General features: G+C 35.2%; 1 protein-coding gene across 1 annotated transcript in view; it reads left to right on the forward strand.

Annotated features, from left to right (window-relative positions):
• LAMA2 (laminin subunit alpha 2) overlaps nucleotides 1-15,354 on the forward strand; it is a 521,547-nt gene that overhangs the window by 371,650 nt on the left and 134,543 nt on the right. Inside the window, exons 30-32 of the mRNA XM_090279831.1 lie at nucleotides 5,800-5,924; nucleotides 10,484-10,570; nucleotides 14,666-14,859. Coding sequence (XP_090135957.1) covers nucleotides 5,800-5,924; nucleotides 10,484-10,570; nucleotides 14,666-14,859 — 406 coding nt within the window. The remainder of the gene's footprint in view (nucleotides 1-5,799; nucleotides 5,925-10,483; nucleotides 10,571-14,665; nucleotides 14,860-15,354) is intronic.

Genomic DNA, 15,354 nt, shown 5'->3' on the forward strand with positions numbered 1-15,354 from the left:
TGATGATGAACATTATCTTTGAGTGTTCTATTCAGTTATTAATGTTATATTAGGTTACATAAAATAATTATTCAGTTTTTGCAAAAGTTAAGTGCCAATAATTATTGTTCATGATACCATGTATTTTCTGGCATATATTCATTTCTATAACTGTAAAATATGTAAAACATGTAAAACACTCCCCAGTTAGCACTTATTCATCATTTGACACCACGTTGAGTGATTTGAGACTGGAATTCATAGATAATTATTTTTTCTTAGAATCATTATTTCTTTCTATGCTACTGTTAAATATGGAATGACTGTCTTATTGCAAAACTAAAGTGGTTCCTTTGGATGGCTGAATAAGAGAGGATTATGGTACTTAAATCAATATGTAAATACAGCAAATTATCTTGCCCTGCTAACCACCTTTTCTGCTCAAATTATTAGACTTAAAACTTGGCCTTTTTCATCCTAAGAATCCTGACCAGTTTCATCTATACTTCCTAAAGAGTGCATTCATTCAGTCAGTCATTCAAAATAGTCATTGAATGCCTGCCAGGTTTCAGTCACTGTGTTGAGCTAGAAGGAGCACTTAGCCCAGACTCAGGGCATCAGGGAATATTTATCAGAGAAAATAACATTTGCAATGAGAGCTGAAATGAATAGTGGATTTCCAGGTAAAAGGGAGAAAAAACATTTCAGAACAAGGGATTTGCATGTGAAAAGTCCCAGAGGTAAGAGAGAGCATTGCGTAATTTCAGAATTTCAGACAGCCCATGTGGCTTTAGCATGGTGTGCAGTTACCATAGCTAGAGGTAAGCCTGGAGGGCTAAGTAGGGGGCCAGACTGTAAAGGTCTTTCTTACCATGCCAGAGAGTTTGTTATTCTTCCTGAGATAAATGGGGAACCGGTGTAGTCTTTCAAGCAAGAAAATGATATGGTTTGGACTTCCAGTAAAGATGGAGGCATAGGTAGACACACTTCACCTCTTCATGCAATCACAAGAAGACTCACAGCTAACCTCCAAACAGAAAACCTCCAGAGCTGCCAGAATACTGAACTGTATGGAAGTCCAACAGCCAAGGATTTAAGAATCCAGATTCATCCAGACAGTTAGGAGGGTTGGAGACAGGGAGTCAGGGCAGAGAGGATGTGGTGGCAGCAGTGGCAGAGGCAGAACAGGCAGCTCTGCATTCACATGTGGTGGATAAAAATCAGGAAGGAGACCTTGGGAATGAGCGATAAATCCTAGCCCCAGGCCAGACCACTCACCCCAGGGTTCCAGCACAGGGAAGATAAAGCCTCAGAACTTCTGGCTGTAAAAACCAGTAGGGGTTGGGGTGGCAGAATAAACTACCAGTTTCTCAGGAGAGTCTGTCTAAAGGGCCCTCATGGGCTTAGTACATACATAAAGCCACCCACTCTGGGAATCCCCACCAGGACAACAGCCAGAAGGGTACCAGATGCATATAGGACGTGGGTAAAGTGACTGGAAATGGGGCGAGTGCTGGGAAAACCTCTAGAATCCAGGAAGCAGCATTGTCCCCTCTCTGACCCCTCCCCACCACAGAGCCATAAAGCTATAAAGTGGGTTGCCCCACTCTGGCAATTACCTAAGGCTCTTCCCCATACAACTTAACAGGTGCACTAAGACAGGGAGTTAAAGCAGCTCTACCTAAAAAACAGAAACAAATGCAAGGAGTCTGCCAAATTGAGGAGACAAAGAAATATTGTCCAAATGACAGAACGGAACAAAACCACAGAAAAAGAACTAAATGAAATGGAGATAGCCAACCTGTCAGGTGCAGAGTTCAAAACACCAGTGATCAGATGCTCAGAAAACTCATTGAGTACAGCAAATACATAAGGGAAGAAATGAAGGCTACACTAAGTTAAATAAAGAAAAATCTACAGGGAACCAACAGTGAAGAGAAGGAAGCTAGGATTCAAATCAATGATTTGGAACAAAGGAAGAAATAAACATTCAACCAGAATAGAATGAAGAAACAAAAATTCAAAAAACTGAGGAGAGAATAAGACTCTGGGACATCTCTAAAAGTGCCAACATCTGAATCATAGGGATGCCAAAAGGAGAAAAGGAAGAGCAAAAAATTGAAAACTTATTTGGAAAAATAATGAAAGAAAATTTCCTTAATTTGGTGAAAGGCATTGACAAAAAAGTCCAGGAAGCACAGAGAATCCCAAACAAGTTAGACCCAAAGAGGACCACACCAAGACACATCATAATTAAAATGCCAAAGGTTAAAGATAAAGAGAGAATCTTAAAAGCAACAAGAGAAAAGCAGAGAGTTACCTACAAAGGAGTTCTCATAAGACTATCAGTTGATTTCTCAAGAGAAGCTTTGCAGGCAATAAGGGACTGGCAAGAAGTATTCAAAGTGATGAAAAGCAAGGAGCTACAACCAAGATTACTCTATCCAGCAAAGCTATCATTTTGAATGGAAGGGCAGGTGAAGTGATTCCCAGACAAGGTAAAGCTAAAGGACTTCATCATCACCAAGCCATTATTTCATGAAATGTTAAAGGGACTCATTTAAGGAAGAGAGGAATACCAGAACTATGAACATTAAACTGACAGCACTCATAACTATTAAAACTTAATCTAAAAAGAGAAAACAGAAACATTCTAAGCAAACAACCAGAACAGGAACAAAATCATAGGTATGGGGATCATTTGGAGGGTTATCAGCTAAGAGAGGGAAGGGGAAGAAGGGGGGAAAGGTACCAAGATATAAGAAGCATAATGGGAAGGTTCAAAATAGGGGGATGTTAAGAATAGTATTGGAAATAGAGAAGCCAAAGAACTTATATTAATGACCCATGGACATGACGTAAGGTGGGGACGGGGGGGGTTGTGGGAAGGAAGGTGAGTACTAGGCAGAGGGGAACAATGGGGGAAAATTGGGACAACTGTAATAGCATAATCAATAAAATATACTTAGAAAAAGAAAATGACATTGTTTAATATGTTCTTTAGAATGTAGTGTGGGGAAATTGCTGGACAAGAAAATTTGGAAGCAGGATCTTTAGCTAAGAGGCTGTTCTAATTAGATAAAAGACCAAGGTGGCCAGATAAAAATAGTAGTAACATGGATAAAAGGAAACAGAGTAATAAAATCATGGACTCAGTCATCAAATAGATATCTGGGAAAAGGGAGGCCGCTAGATTGCTGAAAATGACCCCAAATAAATTGGAAATACAAAATTATTTGCAGGTTTTAAAGAGATGAGCATAATATTTGTCATTTCAAATTCATGGTGCTTTTATGTTATGCAACAAGAGATATCCAGGAAGCAATTTGGATTATAAGTCTGGAAATCATTAGAGATATCTAGTCTGAGTACATAAGATTTTCAGTTTTGGGCACATTGATGACAGCTGAAGTTACAGTAATGGGTGAAATCACAAAGAAGAATGAACAGGGGAAAAAGAGATTCTAACCAAAATTAGAATCAAGGACACCAATCTTACTAAACAGAAAGAGAAGAAAGAGGAGGATAAAAAAGAGAATTCATAGAAGTAGGATAAAAATCAATAAATCGTACTAGTACTAAGAAATCATAGGAAGATACATTTCAAAGAAAGCATGGCCAGAAATATCAGCTGCTACAGAAAGGTCATATGCTGTGCAGACTGATCATTGTCAGTAAATTTTAATGTAGCAACAGAGATTTTATGTGTGATCCTGGAACCATGTTTTAATGGTGAGATTTGAAGCCTTTTTAAGGATGAATAGGAGATGAAGAAGTCGAGACGAGGAATGTAAACAATGCTTTTAAAAAGCTTATGGAAGTTGTCAAGGGACTTAAAACCTCAGAGATTTTTTTAAGGTAGGAAAAGTTTGACTAACCTCAAATGTCAATGGGATAAGCCAGCAAAAAAGGAGAAAATGCAGATGCTGGAGCAAATGAAGGCAAGAGGGCAAGGAAGTCAGAGTTTAGGAAGAGAGAGTCCTTAGACAAAGGACAGAACACCACTTCCTGTGACAGAAATAAATATTAAAAAGATGGAAAATAATGCAGGCAAGATGCTGAGTGTGTTGGCTTTAAGGAAGCACCCAAATGAGGACATTTCTGAAAATAGGGGTTATCAACTGCTGAGGTGAGAATTAGAACATTTGAGATTTGTATCCTACTATATGGAAAAACTTGATTTTTCATTAAGGTATAAAATACATCTGTAAGTCAAACAATATATTTTCAAATACATCACTAAAAATGTAAAAGAAAACCTCAGTGGTCTAAAATTCATTGAGTTAATGTCATAGTTTCTCCCCCATGAAATAAAATAAATTCTCAAAAAGAATTAATAGAAGTTCTAAAAAATAATTTTAATTCCATGACAATGTCTGTAGAAAGAATAACTTCAGTTACTGTTTATTGTGAATAACCACACATACCATACCAAAACTTGTCTAGCCATTAGAAAACACATGAAAAATATATATGTGCTTCTTGATTGATTGAATGAGGCAAAGAGCTCAGCATATGGGATGTGGTCCACATTCGATATAGAGCCTATAGGTGTCTCTGTGGCTCCACTGAGTTGATCAAAAGATTGGTTCACTAACCTGTACATATATTTTGTAACTGACTATTTGGCTTCCCAACTTTTCTTTTGATATTTTTTTATGTCACCCTTCTGACCACTCCAAATTCTGTCTTATAAAAATCAAGCTAAAATTCAACTCTGAATTCCTTCTGTTTTCTCCTGTTTCCCAACTTCCAAAGTCAAATGTCACATTTCCACTAAATAACAGTCAATATTGCATTCTTTACATGCAATCTAAAGAACAAAATCAACAAGCAAACAAAATAGGAACAGAGAACAGATTTATGATTGCTAGAGAGGAGAGGGTTTGGGAGACTGAATTAAAATGTTGAAGTGATTAAGGAGTACTAATTGGAAGTTACAAAATAGTTATAGGATGTAAGGTACAGCATATGGAATATAGTCAATGATATTGTAATAACTATATATGGTACCAGGTGGTAGCATGTTATTTTACGTTTTCCCTCACTTAATAACTCAGTACCTGTCTCAGTGCCTGGCATGTAGCTCTTCCTCAGTCCTTATCGTATAGATGAATCCTATATGTTAAATACAATTCTACTTTATGAGAATTTTAATTTCAAAACTGCACACTTTTCTGAAACTATTCTAATTTATTTATATAAATGTCTGAAAGCATATTACACAGTGCTTCTTATTATGCAAGCGTGAAAAAGAAAATATTGACCTGAGAGTTTCAGATTGGGTCCTCTCTATCTATAAAGAACCAGTAGCATTTGGCAAGAATTAGACAAATAACTTTCTTAAGGTTCTAACTAAACTGAACTTTTTTCCTTATTGTTGCTTCATAAGAAATTTATGCTTGGTTTGGTTTCAGAAAGCCCACTGATGGGCATGCACAAAGTCCCAGAATTTTTATCATTTTTCTAACACTTTGTCAGGAAGAAACATCAATGGCCAGAATATAATAAATTTTAGAAATTTGTGAAGTTTATTTCTGCTATTAGAGTAAGAGAAAAATGTACCCAGAGATTCACATAGGAAAATGAGAACAGAAACTCTTCTTGTCAATAGAGCTACAAAAGCCCAGTGTTAGTTTCTCAAATGAAAGTTTTTCAAGAACTGAGTTTCTGTCAATATGTGTGTGTGTGTGTGTGTGTGTGCACGCGCGCGCAGGCGCGTTTACAAGAGCACACACACTCATAGGTGCAGAGTTGTATCATAAATTCCATTGTAACTCTTATTAACTTAAAAGCTAATTGCTTCCTTTTCCTTTGCAGAATTGTCAGCATCACACTGCTGGTGACTTCTGTGAACGATGTGCTCTCGGGTACTATGGAATTGTCAAGGGACTGCCTGATGACTGTCAGCAATGTGCTTGCCCTCTGATTTCTTCCAGCAACAAGTAAGACTGAGAAATATTACACCGTGTTTCCCAATCAGTAACACCGTCTGTTTAGCACATGGGCTTTGCGATTTCGCTATATTTTTCATGCAGACAAAAACCTCAATTTAGCATAGAGATTTTTTAACAATATAAAAACATGATAAAAGTGAGCACATAATACCTTGTAGTTCATTTTTCCTTTGAAACCTTGTCCTAAGTAAATAATACTTATTAATTAAAATGTACATATAAATGTTAATATGTTTGTGAAATAAATACGTATAAACATTCATAATTTGAAATATTTTAATAACAGTCTAGTGTTTGCATATAATTCTGCCATAAATACAGCTATGAAAGATTGTTTGGGTACATATTATGTCACTTTTCTGGCTGTTTCTATTCATTTTGTTTGTTTATTTCATGATTGATAAGGAATTATCAGGAAAATAATTGACAAATGGTATATTTGAAGCTGGGTAACTTATTGTAATACTCCCAAATAAGTCAGTATCTCCTGGAAAAACAGCCCCTTTTCTGTTAAGATGGGCCAGGCTTGATACCATGGAAACACAGCCATGAGGGGAAGCAAATCTGGAATATTTTATTTCAGTGCTATCTGAACATTCTGCGTCGGTTTCTGTATTGATGAAAACTCCTAAATGTTTTCATTTATGTTTCTGCTAAGGCTGTCTATACTTTTTGCTAAGTAAATTATAGACTTTAATCTCTGTATGGTAGGGCAGTTTTTATTTTAAAATTTTCTGTTGAAAAGAAGGTAGGACAGTTTGTTCAAAACTAGAATGCTGGACACCTTATCCTAAGTATATAAGAACCACAAAGCAACTCAGCTATAAAGATCATTCTATCTGTGCTTAGTTTTGGGGTTTTTTTTTTCATATTTGGCTTTGTGTACATTCTGAAAATATTTCATATAAATTGGCTCCCTTTCCTCTTCAAGCTCCTAGGATTTTGTTTGTTTGTTTCTTTTGTTTTTGTTTAATAGAATCACAGGTCTTTTACAGGGAGTCAGATGTAAATATTTAGGAAAGTTGGATATTGATGATGTTAGTATATGTGATCTTATTATTCTATCCAAGCACCAAGTGGTAGGTTATGAAAAATAATATTGTTTTCATTTTGTTTCCCTGATTTTCCTCTGATTATCAAATTTAAATAATATAATGCTATTTACTTTATTGTTTATTAAAATGTGAACAATTTGAATTAGAAAAATTCAGTAATTAATTGATAATTTACTATTGGGTGAACTATAACAAAAACTATAGGAGATATAAAAGAGAAGCGCAACATCTTTTGCAGAAGCTCATAAAATATGTGTTGTAAGAGAAGTCAACTTAAATACAAAGAAAATTCAAAGGCACAAGCTATCACACTTGGTTTTGGAGTTGTCAAACACAAAGTAACAGTATTTATAATAGATCTTAACAGTATTTGTAATACATCCTAAACAGTGAATCGAAGGATTTTTACTGGTAGGGATAGTAGGAAAGTATGTGAGCAAAACCTTGGAGACTAGAAAACACAAGGCATGTTTTAAGAACTCATAAGTAAAAGAATTTGGAGAATGGATTTCAAACAGAGTTTCATAATTTCAGATGAAAATAAATGTGAACAGGGAGGCCATATTGTAGACAGCTTTGGATACCAGTCTAAGAAATTGCTGTTTAATTTTCTATGTAATAAGAAAAAGTGCAAGTTTTTATTATAAAAAAAAAGTTGGTGTGATGAGAGCCGCACTTTAAGAAGACTATTACAATAGAGTTGAATGTAACGAATTGAAACAGGCAAAGAAAAAAAGTGGAAAGACCAATTTAAAAACTTGCGTTAGCTTAAGGCAAAAAATTATTAGAACCTAAAGGTAGATAACAGTCACAGAAGTGGAGACAGGTAGATGTGTGGGAGAAAATTGTTGAATGCAATTCTACAGAATTGGTAACTAATTAGATTTGAGAGGTGAAAGCTAAGATGGAGCGAAAGTAGAAATTTTTAGACAAGTTGACCCCCAAAATGGTGGTGCCATCAACTGAAATCGAGAAACTAACAGAGAGCTGCTGCAGAAGAAAGACAATTTATCTTTCAAATAGGTTAAAATTGATAGGAAAGGTCTGTGTGGAAGGAAATATGCACATATCTACAGGAAATGGAAATCTGAACATTTGGAAGGCACAAGAAGGAAGACATATGGTAATAAATGAATTAAAGTCAGATAAGATTTTCCGGGGCACTACCATCCAAGCAGAGCACGTGGAGAGAAGCATAAGACTGTCTACATTAGGGAAGGCAGAAAAGAAAGCAGAACCAAGATGGGAGCTGTCAAGGGACAAAGGACCAAGGCCACGCTGCCATTGGCACCACAAGAGAGAAGAGCAGCAGTGAAGGAGCATCACATTCTCCTAACTTGAGGGAAACTCAGTACATATAGTGGTGATAAACCTGATAAACTGTGAGGGTCATTGCTGAATTCTGACCATCAATAATGAAAGCAGACATTAGGTACAAGGGTGTGAGTTTACAGCTTTAAGAAATTTCAAGAAGGAAAAGAGTACTAGATTGCTTAGAGTAAAAAAAAAAAATTTTGTTTTTTTATATATGATTTGTGTAATTTAATTATACTTTTTTATGCAAAGGACCCTGTAAGAATCAAAATAACAGTGACTAGTTCAGTGACCTTCAAGCTTATTGATTACATCCATAATAAGGAATACATTTTTTAATATCATAACCTCCTACACAAAAACTTTCATGCATAGGTATCTATCTATCTCATAGAGTAACTTTTTTATTGTTATTATATTACAGTTGCCCCCATTTTTCCCCATTTGCCCTCCTTGGCCCAGCCCATTTATTTCAGTAGTATATCCACAGGGCTCACACGGAGTAGCAGACTAAATCATAAAAAGTCTGTTGAGGCAAGTTTAGAATTAGCAAACATGGAAAATGTAAATGATGAGCACCGAGAGAAAAGCACAAGGGTTTCTGAGAGGCTCTGTAGACAACAGGAAAATTGAGCACAAATAAGGGAGTTATGAGCAGAAAAAAAATAAACTATAACTTCAAGTAAGATGTGATTCTTGCTTCCTCCTTCATAAATCTTTATATGGGATACAATATCCACCACAATATCATAATTTTAAAAAGTTTATATCAACTATTCAAGAAGAATTATAATATCCCTACATTGTAATTGAGACAAATAAGTTACTGCAAAGGAGTATGATTTAATTATGTTGGCTCTCTAGAGTTTCCCTTAAAATATCTAAAAGTCTGTTTTTAAGTTCCTATGTATATGACTTAGTGTGTGCGCACGTGTATGCACATACACATACAGGTGCACTCAGCATCAAGCTATAAATTAAAAGAGCTAAGCACTTGCCAAATGTGTCAATTATCTGTTTGTAGCTCTACTTTTGTAAAGGCAAAAAAAAAAACTTTTTGGGTAATGACTTTGTGAATAATAGATCAGTTTGTTTACATATTTTGCAAGGTTAGAGTTATTACTCATTCATATACTACTGATTTAATGCATTACAAGAGAGATAAAATAAGGTCCTAAAAGCATCCGACCAATAGAACGTATGACCATTGTCTATACAGTTTATCACTTTTTCAGCATCAACCGGGGTAGCAGGCCAACAAAAAGAAAAATGATGTTTGCAGCCTGACCATTTTACAACAAATATATATGTTTTTTATTTCAAAGATGCCAGTACACCATGCAGTTTTATCCAGTGGGAATGCAGCAACATTTACATTTGAAAGAAGTTTGTACCCACCTGCAAACTGCATGTTAATATAGCTTAGTTTTCAAGTCTTGTCATGTCTTTCTTCTGCATGGTAAGATGATTAGCAGACCTGTAGCAAACCTGACTGGCTGTGATCAACACGGTGTTGTAATGAAGACAGGCCAAGTTATATATGACCTACTTATTAGCAGATAGTAGAATTGTTAGAAAATCTTACCCATTCCATGTAGAAAGCTTTCCTTCTTTTCTCACACTAAATCACATTACTTTGTGTTTCAAGTAAAATGTAGTTTGAAATTTGTATGTAAATTAGAAAAGGCACTCTTTATTTTAAGTGAAACATTTATTCACCCTTCATATGTTGAAGTGCCAGTGACAATTTGAATTGAGTTTTCAGAAAAAGAATTATATAGCTTTTATGCTCCCTCTTTTTTACCTGAAAGATATTTAGTAATACGTATTCTACTATCAGACAAATGTGCATAAATTCTAGTAATGTTTTTGTTTGATTCATGAAAGATGCTCACTTTTACTGAATGTTTTATATTTTCATGATTGTCATATAATTATTAAAGTTTTAACATGGTCAGTGTGATGCATTGTTAATTCCTTCAAAATCAACCATATTTATTTGTTGACTATTAGTAGTAGTATTTAGTTGTGGTATTCTGCCCTTGGATAGAAACTTATCAATAGTCGTTTAAAATCACCTAAGAACAATTTCCATTCATCTAGATAATGGATAGAATTACTTAAATTTATAAAATAAATAGGTGAAAATATTCTTTACAATTGTTTTTTTCGATTCAGTTTCAGCCCTTCTTGTGTCATGGAAGGCCTTGATGATTACCGCTGCACAGCGTGCCCCCGTGGATATGAAGGCCAGTACTGTGAACGGTAGGAACAGTCGTGATGCATACAAGTAATGACATAGATAGTATAATGAAGGATCGTAGTAGAGAAGCATTCATTGTTTTTATAACTTCATTATTTTCATATTCACTAGTTGTTTATATGCTTTCAAAGCTATTTTTCTATCTTTGGAGCTTCTCCAAAGAAACAAATTATTTCACAACTTTCTAATCTATTTTAGTGTGTAAATATAAACACATGCTAACATATATATGCATATATGCATATATATATTTATATATATAGAGAGGGGGATTATAAGAACAAACAAATCAATATCAAAAGCTTGTAAGTAGTTAACAATAACAAAACACTGACCACACATAATTCTCATTTTAGTTCAGTGGCTATTGGCTAGCACTGATTGCATGCACTTCACTGTTCTGAGCACCATGGCACTCCACCAGCAAGTGGATACATAATTCAGAATGTAAATGGTATCAAGCATTCTTAATTAGAACAACCCAAACAATAAAATATTTGTTATTCGGTTCTCCTTTTCGAGAGGCAAACAGTATTTAAATGCTTACTCTCACTATGTTTTTTACAAAATCTGATACTGGTTGTATATAGTTATTAAATTGAAACTAACTAAAATACAACTGATAAATTAAGAAGCACAATTTCAGATTGACTGTATAGTAAGTTTGTAATTATTTTCTTCTGGATTCATATTTTCTATAAGATCAGTATGCTGGATGTTCAAGAGTATCACCACCATTTTTAATATGTGTTAGGGATTATCTCTAAAGTAACAGAGTAACTAATATTAACTAATAGCATTATGCACACATGATAATTTTTGCATAATTGATAATTATGAATTTTTATGAAGACCCATAACCTAGCTCCACCAGCTTAGCTGGGCACCTATAATATCAGAATAAGTGATGTTCTATCTACTTTAAACCAACATTGTGAAGATCAAGTGCATAGAACATTCTGCTGGTGCAGTGCCTAGAAACCTAACAGAAACCAGCCTCCTCTCTCATAGGAAGGGCAAAAAGGCCTGAGAATTGACCCCACCTTCCTCTAGTGGTTCAAAGTCAATGACTAACTAGTATGAGAGCACAAAAGTTTAGCTTCTTCACCCAAAAATTGAATAAATTTTGAGATGTTATTTATGCTACAGAACTTTTCATGGAATTAGGCTGGAATATTACCTAGAACCATAACATTGCTTGGATCCTTTCTTGCCCATATCCTGCTTTACCCATTCTTTTGCTGGTTTTTTCTAAGAGCACTTCCCTAAATTATGACTCTCTTTGCAAATATTAATTTCATTATCACTCATTTATGAATCTTCTTTTGATATAACCAGCGAGGTTGTGTTAATAATGGAAATAAGGATATAACTAAATAAACTTGTTTTATAAATTCCAATGCAGTGTCTATCTTTGTGAAATATATTTCCAAATAATTCTATTTGTGGTAACTCTAGACACAATATTCAATACTTTCATATATATAACAGTGTATTTGCAACTTCCATGTCAGCAGAAATCAGCTGCAATTACATAACTCAAAGCAATACAAAATCCAAAAATATTTCCATTTGTTTTAGGTATATAATACCACTTGAATAGATATATATTTTAATATCCACCATTGTGCTTTGGTATTCATGCTCAGTCTAATACTCATTTCATGCCCTTGTAAACTCCAGTAAGATGATGATTAAAATCATCCCTGAATACCTAAGATATTATCTGCAGTAATTTATGGAAAAAATGTTTGATAGCATAGCTTACATTTCTAAATTGAAGTTATCACTATATATGATAGCACATATATAGAAAAGACTGGAAGGTACACTGAAATGTCTATTATTGTCTTAAGGTAGAGTGATTACAGAAATTTATCTTTTTAATATCCATTAATGTTTAATAAATAAGAGTCAACAGTTTATATAGCACATAGATGATCAGGGTCATACACTATCAAATGTGAATGGCTTGAATTGTTCTTAAAGTCTTCAGATATTGTTACAGCTTTACATTTATCATCTCTAACATAAATGATCAGGTTATATTTCCCTGAAAAATTGCTTTTATTCAGCTAAATTAAACCAAAGGTCGTGGTTAAATTTTTACTATAACCTTCCAAATAAATTTGTTCTACTTCTGAGAGCTTCTTAAATCATTTAAATCAATTTATGACTTGCCCCAACTCATTAACTCAGGTCTAAAACTGCTTAAATGTCTTGAGTGCCCCTGTAAAAGTATAGAGAACCCTCCCCATGGTTTATCTTAGTTACTATTTTAATAAACTCTTTGGACAGTTGATCAATCTGAACCTGCATAGAATAAATTCTTTCACCTGCAGATATTAGGGAATAACTTAAGTGGATTTATTGAAATGACACTTTTATTGAGCATGTGTAATGTTGTATTGAAAGTAAAATAACAAAACCATAAATGAATAAAAGCCTGATGTTACAGATAATTTTCTTCTTGCTTTGCCTTTCTAACCAGGCCAGGATCAATTAACTTTCACAATCAGCCATGCAAATTTTTACAATACCAGGTCACTAAAGTTGCTCCAGTATTATCTGACCAGTGTTAATAACTTTTGGTTTCAACATCCTACTGTCTCTCAACTTTATCCCATACTTGCCTTTTGAACAAAATTTTGACTGTTGATTATATTTAAGCTGATCAGCCGTATAATTTATTGTCCTATTGAGGATACTTGAAGGAGGGACAGGAAGTGTCTTTAATAATTAAGCCAGGACAATGGGTGATCTGGGAACATTCTGGGTTAAACCAGATCATCTGGTCTTGCTAGCATCTTGTAAAGTTACCACTTCCAACAACATAACCAATGGTGTACTCTATAGTTTGACAAATGAATGCATGGATGGGTGGAAGAGCCATTGAGTGGATTGCATTTTGGATTTACCAGTTGGCTTTCCCTTGTAATTTCTCAAATTGGTGTTATATATTTTATTTGTATAACATTAACCCACTTCCATAGACACACAAAAAATTCATCTTGAGAAAGTTGTATTAGAGAGGAAAGAGCAATAGAATTAAATAGAAAATCTAATGTATTGTCACGTAACTTGCTTCTTGTCACTCATTAGTAAAATTAATAGGTCTGTTACCAGTGGGGGGGTTCTTGCCCCACCTCAAGACACAAATCAAGAGAGGAAGGTAAACAGATACAAAAGAAAAGAGGTTTACTGAAAATGAGGTGAGAAAGAAAGGGGGATGGTGGGATCTTGAGGCATCAAGGGAGGAGACACTGACAGAGAATATGGCTCCCCCAACTGCTGCTGGGGTCTGGCTTACAGAGCCCTGGGTTTCTTTGTGCAGGTGCAGAGTGAATCTCTTTGTTCTCCAGGTTCCTACCATGGGCTGGCATTCACTGGCTCAGGCACAAACACGTTGGTTTGTAGCGTACCTGGAGGGAAACCTTAAACTTGTAGGAGAAACTCAAGAAGTAACTGAAAGACATTCCCATCCATCTAAAAAAGGCTCAGCCCGTCTCAGATTGAATGATTCTGTCATTTGATATCTAAAAATGCATGAATCTAGAAAAGCCTGGGAGTAAATATATAATTTTATTTACTTCTAATTTTTAAAAAAGACTTCAAAAATAGTTTATAATCTAGAGCAGTGGTGGGCATACTCTAGTCCACAAAATTTGGCCCATTACCTGATTCTGTATGACATTCAAGCTGAGAATGGTTGTTGCAGGCAAACATCTACAATCAATTTGATGATAGGAAGCATTAAGTTTGAACCCTAGTTACACAAATTTGACATCAACAAGAATTCTATTCTTTTCACTAGTAGATTAGTTTTACTTAGTAGATTATTATTATAATCTTGAATTCTATTAACCAAAAAAAAATGTTTCACATTTTATTTCTCTCTCACTACATGATTTTGATTTTGCCTCTTGACTCATAAAACATAAAATGTTTATTATTTGGCTCTTTACAGGAAAAGTTTTCTAACCCCTGATCTACTGACTCTTGGTATAAGTTTTGTTTTACTTAAAACAATGCACACAGCACCAGCAGCTTAGAGTCTTGACATTATTAATCCCCTTTGCGTCACTGTTTCAATCCAGGTGTGCCCCTGGCTATACGGGCAGCCCAAGCAGTCCCGGAGGCTCCTGCCAAGAATGTGAGTGTGACCCCTATGGCTCAATACCTGTCCCCTGTGATGCTATCACAGGGTTCTGCACGTGCCGACCTGGAGCCACGGGGCCAAAGTGTGATGGCTGCGAACACTGGCATGCACGAGAGGGCACGGAGTGTGTTTGTACGTATACTAACTTAGCTATTAGTTCTGGGGGCCTTGGTTCCATTCTGTCTCATTTCCAGTAAGAGTTGATATTCGTTTTTTTTGCAATAGCTAGTGCTTCACTCTTTTTGATGCTATCTATCCACTTTCTGCTGTTTGCCTGCTGTCTTTGTCTCCATCCCATTGAGCCAAGAACAGCTGAGAAAATCCTCAACATGTTTTAGTCAGTTCATTGAAGACCTACAGCAAACTCCTGGAGGCATGGTTTGTGTTTATTTTGTCCATCTCAGAGTTGGCATTGTCTTTATAGCAGATTTAAGGTCTGGGTTTATTAATTTTTTAGAATCTTCCTGAATTTGTATTTGGCTGGACAGACACTGTTAACCTGGAATTAGAACTGACTTTTCTTAGCTTTTAGAGATATCCATGGACTTACTGCTTCATAACTTTCTCTTGAACTACAGAATCTGGAAGCATTGAAAATAAACTCAAGTATTTTTATTCACATGTACA

Source organism: Furipterus horrens, unplaced genomic scaffold (assembly GCF_987537825.1).
Source record: "Furipterus horrens unplaced genomic scaffold, mFurHor1.1.pri manual_scaffold_6, whole genome shotgun sequence".
Classification (NCBI taxonomy): domain Eukaryota; kingdom Metazoa; phylum Chordata; class Mammalia; order Chiroptera; family Furipteridae; genus Furipterus; species Furipterus horrens.